The sequence below is a fragment of the Convolutriloba macropyga genome, chromosome 5 (assembly GCF_964194025.1).
Source record: "Convolutriloba macropyga chromosome 5, txConMacr16.3, whole genome shotgun sequence".
NCBI lineage: Eukaryota > Metazoa > Xenacoelomorpha > Acoela > Convolutidae > Convolutriloba > Convolutriloba macropyga.
In genome coordinates, this window is record NC_134472.1 from 75,267,963 (window position 1) to 75,280,941 (window position 12,979).

The 12,979-nt window shown below is 35.9% G+C and overlaps 2 protein-coding genes across 2 annotated transcripts in view; both read left to right on the plus strand.

The window, feature by feature from the left end:
* Positions 1-5,109: 5,109 nt before the first annotated feature.
* Positions 5,110-6,046, plus strand: LOC142340502 (uncharacterized). The gene is made up of 2 exons (XM_075391076.1): positions 5,110-5,514; positions 5,822-6,046. Exons 1-2 carry the CDS (start codon positions 5,110-5,112, stop codon positions 6,044-6,046), a joined length of 630 nt encoding a protein of 209 aa, XP_075247191.1.
* Positions 6,047-8,593: 2,547 nt separating this feature from the next.
* LOC142339655 (ribosomal protein S6 kinase 2 beta-like) overlaps positions 8,594-12,979 on the plus strand; it is a 30,933-nt gene continuing 26,547 nt past the window's right edge. The window contains exon 1 of the mRNA XM_075389848.1: positions 8,594-9,212. Coding sequence (XP_075245963.1) covers positions 8,670-9,212 — 543 coding nt within the window. The 5' untranslated portion in view covers positions 8,594-8,669. The remainder of the gene's footprint in view (positions 9,213-12,979) is intronic.

A 12,979-nucleotide genomic window follows, 5' to 3' on the forward strand; every position in this document is an offset into this window, starting at 1 on the left:
GGATAGGCAGTTTCTTAAGGTATTTCACTTCACAAGTCAGTTTCCATCAATGTCTTATTGCCTTACTCAAAGACGAACAATATGGTTTCCGACATGCACGACCAGTAGTCATTCGACTAGTATTCTTTCTAGATGAGATTTTCAAGCCCATGGACGAGTAAGTTTACCCACCAAAAACTCTTATCCCAGCATGAGAATTGTTGAGAAAAAAATGAAATGAAAAATTAAAATAATAAAAAAAATTACTATATGTAAGTATATACATATATATATATATATATATATATATATATATATATATGTACAGAGAAGATCAAACTGAACTTACCAAAGAAAAGTTGATCTGATTTTCGTCTTTCAAGAAACGTTATGCATGTTTACTGATCAAAAAAGGGGGAGTTCAAAGTTCAAGAAGTTTTAATGGAAAAGTAATTTGTGGCAGGCAGTTTTTTTGTATATTCAGTCCACAAGTCAGTTTCTTTCATTGCCTTTTTGCTAATTTTTTAAAAGTTCAACCTCTTTAAAAATTTTTGTCACCCTTGATAATTTTCTTACCGCTTGGCTCACTTTTACATTTTCAGCGTAACATTTGGCAGATGCCTCTCCCTTACAAATCTTTTCACCTCAAGCACCATTTTCTAGCATAATACTCTTTATCTATGCGACACTTTTTCCAGATTTTGATAGAATTTTTCAAATTCTTTTCGATCAAGAGCAAATCTTTTTTTGCACAAAATAACTACTGCTGCCAAATTTTTTGCCCTAATAGAGCTGTTTGTTTCTGACCTAATATTCTCAGCTTTCTCACGCAGGTCCATCACGCTATATTTATTTTTTCTCTGATCGTCTTTTAGTAATATTCATTGAAATGTCTTAACTGTCTGCTCAGAGGAAACGCCATTATTTGTGTAGATAATGATTTAAATGGGGATTTAAATCATTATCTACACATATTTTAGAAGTATACTCTTCATCGGCCATTCTCACCTCTGTATGGATTTTTGATATGCTTTATAATCAATTTTTTTTAAACATTACTCCGATTCAACATGCAGAGCAACCAACTGGGGGTTAGAACTAGGACGGACATCAGCGCCATTGCTGGTAATTTCACTCGAATTAAGGACAATTACATTCGTTGGTAACAATGTTTCTTCCTTGCAAGACTTTTCTGTCTTGCTCTACGTTGGTTCTTAACCGTTTTTTGTTTTCCTCCTCCGCGTTTGAGTAGGCTCATTGGATTGTCTTTGTGTTGCCAAATGATTTCAGGTTAGTGCAGTTCCTCATAGAGTATTTTCTTCATGTTTGATTGATAGGTTGTTTTCTTCGTGATACAAAATTAATTGCGCTTATCAAAAGATACAGCTAAAAGTTCATTCTTTTTGACATATTTTCCCATTCTTAAAAATTTTCTGTACCATTTGGAAGATGCTTCTACATCACAAAGTACTTCATCGCAAATTGTGTTATCTTGCATAAAACACACTAATTTGTTAACGTCAACAAAAAATGGGTTTCATTTTTTTTGCCTAATTGGGTGTTTTGGTCCGTAAAACAGAATTTCTCTGACGAATACTGCTAGCTCTACTCCGACTAGGCTTTTGACTGTGTTGTCGTTGTTGTCTCTCTGCGGTCTATCTTGACGATGGGACAGTTTTTCAATCTGTTGTTTCTACTTTTTTGAGTTGTTTTCTATCAAAGATCAAACCTTGTTATGTAATAGAAAAATTACTGAGCTAAATGTTTTTCTTAAAGGAGCTCCTTATTTCTGGCCTACTAAATCGGTATTCACACGCAGGTCAATCACGCTATACTTATGTTTTCCTAGCTTGCCTATTAGTAATCTATGTTGAAAAGTCTTAACTGCTTGCTCCGAAAAAATGCCAAGTCGCCGTTATTCGGAATACGAAATTTCAGAAAATTTGAAATAAATGATTAAAAAAAAATTTTCTCAGGAAATAAACTCTTGAATTGCCATTCTCACATTTTTTCTAGCGTTTTGATATGTTTTAAAACCAGGTGCCATTCACAGTTGGTCCGTGCCAACAAGTAACATAGCCAACGGGGAGATAAAACTATGTCAAACATCAGCAATTGATTGGGAATTTCACTCAAACAACGGAACCATGCGTCCGTTAGTAACAATATTTTCCCCTGCAAGACGCTGATGTCTGACTGTACGTGGGTTTCTAACCACATTTGGTTTTTCTTTCTACTTATTTAGTAGGCTCTACAAGTTGTCTTCGTTTCAACAAAAAAACTTCTAGTGTTTGCAGTTCACTATAGAACAAAACGCTTTCTGTAGATTGATTTTTGCTTTCCTCATGACCAAAATTCCATTATCCTTGTCCAAAAGTCCAACTTAAATTTCATCCTCGTTAACAAAATTTTGCCACCATTGCTAGTCCTCTATCCGCTAGGTGTCTCTCTTATATTTCTTGCGTTTTATTTGGCACAAGCCTCTACATTTGGCAGATGCTCTACTATTTGGCAGATGCCTCTACATCACAAGGCCTTTCATTTCAAACACCGTTCTCCCGCAAACTTCTCACTAACTTTTAAATGACTGCCAAAAGGTGAGTTTTGTTAAATTTGTCCTTAATTGTGTGTTTGGTCCGTATGATACAAGTTTCTTGACGGTTGATAGTAGTTCTGTTCCGTCTAAAGTTTTGACATTATTGTCGTTTTTTCTAACAGTATAACCTGACAATGCGACATTTTTCAAGATTTTGTTTCAATCTCTTTGAATTGATTTCTATCAAAGAGCAAATCTTCTTTAATATTAAGAAAATTACTGAGCTAAAGGTTTTTCTTGAATGGAGTTCATTATTTCTGATCTAATACTCTAAGTTTTCTGACGCAGGTCAACCACCTCATAATTAGTTTTTTATCAGCTTGTCTTTTAGTGATGTACGATGAAAAGTCTCAACTCCTTGCTCGGCGTAAACGCCAAAACAACGTTACTCGGAACACAAAACTACAGATAATTTGAAATTAAATTATTAGCTACACTTTGTTCTAGTCTTCTTTCCGCTGGATTCTCTCTTAACTCTTTAGGGTACCAATTGGAAAGTGCCTCTTTATCACAAAGTTTCATCTCAAACACAACATTCTTGCATACTACTCGATAGCTTCTTATTATCTGCCAAAAGATGAGTTCCTTTAACCTTGACCATAATTGGATATTTTGGACCGAAAGTTGGAAATTTTTTGACGAATACTGGTAGTTCTCTTCCGTTTAAGGTTTTGACTGCTTTGTTGTTTTTTAAGTGTCTATCTTGAGGATGGAACGATGTTTCAAGAACCGACTCAATTCTTTTGAATGGTTTTCTATCAAAATCAATTCTCTTTTCCTACACGAAATTCTACTTAGCACAAACATTTTTACCTAATGGAGCCTTAAATTTCTGACATAATAACATCAATTTTATCATGCAGGTCAATCACGCTATGTTTAATTTTTCTCTGATCGTATTTTAGAAATCTTCATTGAAATGTCTTAACTGCCTGCTCAGAGGAAACACCATTAGTTGGACTCCAAAACTGCAGAAAATGGGGAATTAAGTCATTATCTACACATTTTGTGGAAGTATACTCTTCAGCTGCCATTTTTACGTCTGTATGGTTTTCTGATATGCTTCATAATCAACTTCCATTCACCATTAATCCGACGCAACATTTAGAGCAACCAACGGGTGTTTAGAACTAGGACGGACATCAGCGCCATGATTGGTAATTTCTTTCGAACTAAGGACAGTTACATCTTTAGGTAACGAGATTTCTTCCCTTGCAAACCGTTTTTGTCTTGCTCTACTTTGATTCTTACTCAATATTGGTTTTCCTTCTTTGCTTGTTGAGCAGGCTCTTTGGGTTGTTTTTGTGATTCCAGATCACTTCAACTTAATGTTAAACCTGTTAATGTCATTAAAAAATGGGTCTCAATGAAAAATTTTGGCTCTAAATGGGTGTTTTTGTCCGTATGATAGCTATTCTCTGACGAATACTTCTAGCTCTACTCCGACTAGGGTTTTGACTGCGTTGTCGTCGTTGTCTCTTGGCGGTCTATCTTGACAATGGAACAGTTTTTCAATCTGTTGTTTCAAACTTTTTTTAATTGTTTTCTATCAAAGATCAAACCTTGTTACGTAATAGAAAAATTAGTGAGCTAAATTTTTTTTTAAAGGAGCTCCTTATTGCTGGCCTACGAATTCAATATTCACACGCAGATCATTCACGCCATATTTAAGTTTTTCTTAGCTCGCCTAATAGTAATCTATGTTGAAAGATTCCAAATGCTTACTCCGAGGAAATAACAAATCGCCGTTGTTCGGAACACGCAATTACAGAAAATTGGGAATTGATTTGTTGTATACACAATTTTCTAGGAATTACACTCTTGAATTGCCATTCTCAAATTTTTCTAAGGTTTTGATATGTTCTAAAACCAGCTGTCATTCGCAATTTGTCCGTGCCAACATGTAGCATACCCAACGGGGGGATAAAAATATGTCAAACATCAGCAATTGATTGGGAATTTTGCTCAAGCAACGGTTAAATACGTCCGTAAGTAACAAATTTTCTTCCCTTGCAAGAAGCTCATGTCTGGCTGTATTAGCCAAGCTGTCTGAGAGACAGGACAGTTCTTTGCGGAATGGATCCCATAATAATGTTGTTACACTGGATGGTGTTGAACTGCCAAAATTTGTCTTGCACGTCTTATCATTAGGTTCAAAGCATCCAGTCAGGGACAAATTTAATGAAGTGCAATTCCTTGCGGATGTAGACAAATTTGTTGTTGAGTTAAGGGAGAACAACACTGATGGCGAAAAGTTATGTGAAACAGAATCGTCCGCAAAATGGTACGCCAATCATGTACGTGAGACACCAATGAATAAAGTTTTTGAAAAAGCTAGTCATTTTTTGAAAGATCACAAACTACTTGCTGTACCATTTGACAAATGTTGCGGTTTTTGTGTTATTAAACAGACAATAAAATCGGATAAACTAAATGAAATCCTCAGTTCCAGTCAGTTTGAGCCTCGTAATGGAGAAAGTGATGACCTAATAATAAAAACGGAGAAACCAATAAATAGCAGTTTGCATCAATTAATGAAACAAGGAAAGACAAGTGAAAAGATTTATCAAAGGCTCAGGACAACTGGATCGCAACCGACCAGGCTTTATGGACTTGCTAAAGTACACAAAAGCTGTACTCCGCTTTGGCCTGATCTATCAATACCCGGTAGCAGTTACGAGAACCTCAATATATTCCTCTCTCCCTTTTTCGAGAGGTTACCAGGTGCAAATATTGAGACTAGCTCGAAAGATGCCAGAGCAGCTCTAGAGGCCATCAAATTGAATGAAGTTGAGCTAGTTGTATCTCTCGATGTTAAAAGCTTATACACAAATGTACCGGTTGAGGGGGCAATTGAAATTGCGCTTAAAGAATTGTACTCCAGTGACGAGATATCTGAGATTCCGAGGTCAGCAATGAAGAGCCTTTTGAGACTAGCCGTAACTAATATTCACTTTAAGTGTAAAAAAATGAGGTACACTCAATCGGATGGTTTAGCAATGGGTGATTCGCTGGCTGTAATTTTGGCAAATTTGGGGATGGGATCTTTAAAAAAAATCTGTAAAGAAACCAAATGAGGGAAGGGAGAACAAAACTCCTGACACAGAGGTGATATGCATTGACTGTAACCAACGCGTTACTTTCCGAGGGAAAGGGGTCGAGTGCAAATCATGCAAAAACTGGTTTCATGCAAAATGCCAAGATATCACTGACACAGAGTATAAGACCATGCAGGACATTGTTTAGATTTGTTCCTATTGTGCGGAAAAAGTTTCAAAAGAGAACACACAGGAATTGAAATTATTCAAGAGGTATGTAGATGACATAGTGTACATCGTCAAGAAGAACCCTCTAGATTACCTTGAGTATGCAAAATCTCTTCACAAGGACTTATATTTCACTCTTGAGACACCAAACGATAGTGGAGACCAAGCATTTCTAGATCTAAACATCAAAAGTAAACGAAGATAGGAAAGTTAGCTGTCATTGGTATCATAAATCCATCCAAACTGGCGCGATCTTAATTTTCCGTAGCTTTGCAACGTTACAACTTGAGAAAAATGCGATGCAGAGGACTGTGCATAGGATTTTTAATGCGACCAGTGACTGGCAATCCTTTGATGTAGCTCTCAAAAAAAATAGATCTGGACTGAAAATAAATATCCAACTGAGTGGTCCTCCAGTATTGTTAACAAGACGTTGGATACAATAGTCACGAGGGAAAACGTCAGAGCAACCCCACCAAAACAAACAACATCACAAAAAAGTTAAAAGTCTCAACAATAAGTTGCCTAAACCGAGGTTTTTTGTACAAAACAGAGGAAATATCACTCAAAACTTTGCAAATAGACTGAAAAAATTGTGTGATATTTAAATCGTTTTCACAACAAGAAAGCTAAGAAATTGCTTGCCCGCCCTGAGATAATCTTTTGACAGGAATTTGGAATCCCATGCGCTATATAAAGTTACATGTAATAGATGCAGTTCTATATATGTTGGCCAAACCAGCCGACATGATACCACTAGAGTTTCAGAGCATCAAAGGAAGGATTCTCCATTGGGACAACACCTTGTTGAATGTTGTGGTACACCGCATAATATTGAATGGGAGATTCTTGATACATATCGCGGGGTTGAAAAACTATTGACAACAGAAGCGATCTACATCAAAAAGCTGAAACCGCAATCAAATACGCGCGATGAGTACCGGGGCCGGGAATTGACATTGACGTATTAGTTCAAATGCAAAAAATGTGACTTTTGAAATTCAACAATTATTCGGGTACATGTTAATTCGAAATTTTTTCAACCCCAACAAGTAAAAATACAGATAGATAAGAATGAAAGTAGAAATCCCTTTTCAGGAATAGAAAGCATTATACCCAGGATTTTCAAAAAATCCGGAATCAAAATTCAATTGATTTTAGTGTAATAAGTGTAAATGAAATATTGTAAATGTGATTTTAACTGTAAATAGTTTCAAAAAATCGATGTTATTTCAACTCATTTCTTAGAGTTAGATTCAAAGACAAGTTTATATACTTTGTAAAAGATTTCATTCATTTTTTAAAGCTGACGATGAACGCAATGTTCGAAAACGTTCGTTTTTTAATCAATTTAATTTTTAATTGACAATTACTTCTCTACATGTTTTTGATATATATCGCTTCTATTGTCATTAGTTTTTCAACCCCGCGACATGCATCTCGGATCTCCCATTCAATATGCGCTGTAGTACAACATTCAACGAGGTGTTGTCCCACAGGGGAATCCTTCGTTTGATGCTCCGAAATTCTGTTGATGCTCCGAATTTCGGCTGGCTTGGCCAACATAGATGGAACTGCACCCATTACATGTAACTTTATAAAGCATGATTTCAGGGTGGGGAAGCATGTTCTTAGTTTTCTTGCGAAAATGATTTGAATATCACACAATTTTTTCAGTCTTCTTGCAAAATTTTGAGTGATGTTTCCTCTGTATTGAACAAAAAACATCGGTTTAAGCTCTCACTTTTGTTATGACACGTGCTCTTCAACGGGGGTGGGGGGCACAAACGGAAAAGGTTAAAAAAAATCAAGTGTCCTTGGATAAATTAATTCCATAATTTAATAATATATCTAATTAATAGATAGTGATGCTATTCTTATTTAGAGAGAGAGAGACTTAATTCTCAAAGAGAAACCAAAAGTATTAGCATATGCTCTTCATAACAACACAATTTGAACAAGTAAAAACAACATAATAGGTACAGATTAAGTCTACGCAAAACGTTTTTTTGATCAAGAAATCTTTGACAGCATTTATGTCACTCTTACTGAATCCGGTAATAATCTTAGGACGAAAGAGATAATTAGCCATAACTGTACTCCATGAGAAGAATGATTTTGAGTTGCTAAATTTGGGGTCGATTACAAATAAGCTGGAGGAGCAGACACGTTCAACGATCAAAGTGTCAAAGAGTAGCAGCGATCAAAGTGTCAAAGACCGTTAATAATGATCACAAAAAACAGCATTTGGAGTTAATATCAAGGGTTTTTGCCCAAATTGCTGTTTTCAGCTTTTATATAGAGGATTACATATATTCGATCGTTCATTGAATTGTAATTGTTTGTAAGATGATCTCTTCTACACATATTCTTTTGGTTACAGCTTGTTTTGCTGGTTAGAGGAAGTAAGGCACTATCACAAGTTTATAGGACCAAGCCTGGAAGACCTCTTTAGCCATTCAGATTTAGTAACCAATAGTAATGCACGATTTAGCGGTATTTGCATCCAGCTTTCTGACTGATCTCTCGTTTTATATTTTCGAAATATTTCGAGTTACCTGCGATGTGGTAGATAATTTGGGTCTCTCTCCCATTTTACCCCCCCCCCCCCCCCCCTGTGAAATTATTGCCCCCATTATGGTATGTTTACAATGATGTAGGGGGTGTATAGGCTACGCTGGGGAGTGAGGGCTATAATGGAAAGACCCGATCATTTTTATTTGCGACTATTTACATTGTCGAGTGCCTTATTTTTTTACTCCCATCTACTTGTTTTCAGATCTGTTTTGTTCTTCGTGAAGATAACTTGTGTGTAAGTTAGTTGCAAGATGCCGCTCGCGAGAACAGAGTTGTGGCAGCAGAACGACTCGGTACCCCTAGAGACCCTCGACGATGTTCCTATGGATGCAACATATCAGTCCTCGACATCCGGATCAGCAATGCCCGGAAGTTCCGATGGAGTTATCTTAACTGATGCCGTCAACGGATCTCAGGCATCTGCCGAAGAGGCTATGCAAACTGAGATCAATCTATCTGAGGTTCTAGGAGGTGAAGTCAAGAAAGCAGATCCTTCACATTTTGTCATGTTGAAAGTTTTGGGCCAAGGCTCTTTCGGAAAGGTGTTCTTAGTTAAAAAACGGACGGATCACGGCGGAGGTGATGGTGATCAACTCTATGCAATGAAAGTTTTAAAAAAGGCGACATTAAAAATTCGTGATCGTCACAGGACGAAAATGGAGCGAAATATTTTAGCAGAGATTCGTCATCCTTTTATTGTTACACTTCACTACGCTTTTCAGACAGAAGGAAAATTGTATCTTATATTGGATTTCCTCAGAGGCGGAGATTTATTCACCAGATTATCAAAAGAGGTGAGTTCAAATTGATACAGCGTAATCTGTTTAATCGAAGTATCACGTTAAAAAGAACTGCTCTCTGGAAAATTATAACTGTAATAAATAATTATTTTGTCCGTTATAATATTTCGTACCTGCGAGCATTAATTTGTTATCGAAGTATCAGTTTTTTGTCACTTCACTGTCCATGAGCTCGGTTTGTTTGCGTCATGTTAATTATTTCACGCTTTCATTGAATGTTCCGACCACCTTCAGCGGAGAGTTGATATATATCAATCTGCTTTTCGTTCAGTCAATTTTGGCCGATTGAATTTCATAGGAAAATTGTATAATAATAATAATTATAAATTTCTTTGATGGAGATGAACAACATTTAATATGAATATAATCTGAAAGCAGTTTATTTACATCTGGATCAAAGACGACCAAGCAATAAAGCGCATGTGAGACATCACCCTCAGAGAACCTCATCATTGTTTAAATAAATTCCGAAAACCAACGTGCATATGATGGAACTAAAAAATTTTGTATATATGTAAACTACGTCTGTGATTTTATAACTGTTTCTGCAAAGCCTTATCGGAAAGAAAGATTTATTTCTTTGATTGAAGCTACTATCATATAAGTGAAAAACCATTATAATCTCTTATCAAAGGGACCCTCCTTAAGTGTAAACACCTTTCACTTTAGGGCCCAAGTGAAAGTGCTTCAGAATCTTAAATGTTCGGTTAATTAGAAAACTGTTTCGAAAACAACGTTACTGATTTGGTATTTTTTGACTAAATTCCTAATTTGCTTTGGGAAAACCATTGAGTTACCACGGCATTTTTGCAAGCGTTGCTTTTCTCGAACATGTCTCAAGGAAATAATCATAACTAGGCAAGTTCAATTTATTCTTACTACTCAGAAAAATTTTCAGAAGGTTGTAAATTTGAAGTCGGAATACATCCAAAATTTGAGGCCAACATACAAATTGTCAACAGTGCCTCCTTTTGAGAGTAATAGTATGTAGAAACTTCTGTAGAAAATTAATTATATTTCGTTGTTTTCTTTGCGCAGCCATTAATCAGAAAAACTTATCGAATAATTGGTTTAATGTGAGAGTCGTAGGTTTTAATAGAAGAGGACGGTCAACACAATGTCTCAACCTACAAGTTAACCCAATTAGTTTTGCTATCTCACCACGAACATTGTCTTTGTGCTACTTAAAAGTTAACATCTTATCTATAAGAATACAAAGATATCCAACTACATTGTTCTCAGTGACTGGGCTTCCGTTAATTTGCAGAGGCGGTGGGGTCTTTTACCAAATTCTATCTGGCATTTGTTACCCTTTTCATTAATTGTCCACTTGTTAGCTTGAAGATACATTATCGGGTATTATAGGAAAGACCGAGCGTAGAATGTTTCACCGCAAGATTTTTCGAGTTTCGACTTTGTCAAGCAGTTATTGAGCTTTAAAGTTTACACATTGGGTTCAATTTGCGTTGATTTTGTTCGCTTCTATCGGAAGAAGCTCATTCTTAGTTCAAGTTTACCATTTTCTTTAATAAATTGATGAAATTGTTTATTGCGAGCTATTTTTATGGATCATAAAGCGTTCCTGGCGTGTTTTAAAGCGGCGCTTTGTGCCGTTTTGAGATATTTTGGATGGTTTTCAAGGCTTGCACATAGAGGGATATACACTTCAACCATAACTTGACTTATTCATGAGCTTGCTTTTAAAATTTTTATGATATTCGTCAAGAAGTTGTCCAGAAAGTGTCAAGAACTTGTCATCTCTGTCAAAAACATTTTTAACATTTTTAAATGGGGATGATCATGTTCCTCATTCCAAATGAATTCTACTGATATTTTACAAATTTTGATGTGCCGTGGTCTTCTGTCATATACTCTAAGCGACGTAGATTAGAAAATATTACAAAAATTGCTGTTTTTGATGCTGGTTTTTATGAACACATGATTTCCTTACGAAATTTTTAAAATGCATAATAAATTCAAAAAACAGAGAGTACTAGTCCAAAAATGGAGAATAATCATAAATTTAAGGTGTGCTTGGTTGGGGAAATCATGGTTTAAATCATTTGTCCAAAAATTAGTCCAAATAGTACAAGAACTTCAGTATTCACACTAGGGGAGTGGAGCGTATATAATTATATGTACAGAAACAATTGTATGATACATTTGCTCTTTCATTTAAATTATTTTATTTTATCTCTACTTGTTATAATCATTTTTTTAAAATCTGGAGACTGTCTCCTTTCCTGGCATTATTTATTATCCGGGACTATTACGCGAGATTGTTGTTTTGCGAGTTTGAGGTGGTCTCAAGTTAGTCAACCGACTTTTTTTAGTTTTACTTTCGTTTAAAGGCTTTTTTGCTAATACTTACAGGTCCTTGCTGTGTTCGTTTCTCTTAACTTGACTCATAAACTTCTCTTCAATTTTGTTCTATCAATCTCAATTAAAAGCGAGATGTTTTTTCACCCGAACAGTTGGTCTTGTGGATGTAATCTTATCAAAATTTATTTTCTGCTGATTCATTGTGTTCACAAACTATCAGATAAAAAATTTGCACTTTTTTTTAATCTACTATGTTTGTTGGTTCTTTGGGCCCATTTTTCACGCTAATGTTAGTTTTTCAGGTGCCAGTTTGCTGAATCCCCTTTTCTAAACCAGAAATTTGTATATAACGACCTATAGCTGTTTAAATCAGCGAATTCCGGGAACTCTCAAAATTGAAATGGAATTCATTGAAAGTGAAAGTTGAGTTGAACACCCCATCGGTGCTTTAATCTAATTTTCATTCTGCAGTTGCTGCCTCCTTTTGTGGCCCTATTTATTGATTTCTAGTTAGATCTTTTGGTTGGTGGTTGCTACATTTTTATCAAAATTATAATAATTGATTACAAAATCCACTTTAAATGTTAGCAGAATTGTATTGGTGTTCACACTGCATACTCTAGGAGTCGTTGTTTCATAAAACGGCTTGAGCGCTCTTTTCGATTCGTGGAATTGCGATTTAGATCAAACAATAAACTAGCATGCTATTTTTAATTGCTTTTAAACGAAGTTTGTAGCAATTATATTAGTCCTTGGATCTTTTTTATGCGATTTATCGCTTGACTGTTTTTTACTGACCCTTTTTGATATTTCATTCTCAAAAACGAGATAAACAGGAAAGCCCGGAGGCCATTAACCTCTCTTGGAGCCTTACGGCTCACTAGTTGGTAAGTATCTAAACATGCGATTCACCGAAGTAGTTTAAGAGACACAAATTCACATGAAGTGTGGTTCTTAGAGTTTGCCCCTCCCCCTCAATGAATCTAAAGCTAGCCTTTCTAAGCCGAGCTGCTAGCTACTGACAAAGCAAACCGCTCACCAGTCGTTTGAGAGCGATTCGCCCGACTTTAGTTGTTCAGAATGGACTCAATTTCACGGCAGTTTCATCATTAAGCTTAAGGACAACTGTATAATTGCTCTCGAACGAATTTTGAAGCACTAATTGTAAATGTATGTGTATTTTTATGCAAAATTTTGACTTCTAAGCACTTGACTTTGTCGTTTTGCGTGATCTAAATTTCTCTCGCATTCACAATTTCAAACAGCTTAAATCTTAATAGTGGTATATAGTAACGTCTAATTACATCATTTGAATCTTCCTATTGAACTTCATACTCCCCTCAGTTCCCCTTGCGATGGAAGCAGGCTGCAAGTGAATAGAGCTCCCACGGGTCGTTCGAGATTAATTCTTCGAAGTTAGTCGGATATGTTTACTTCTG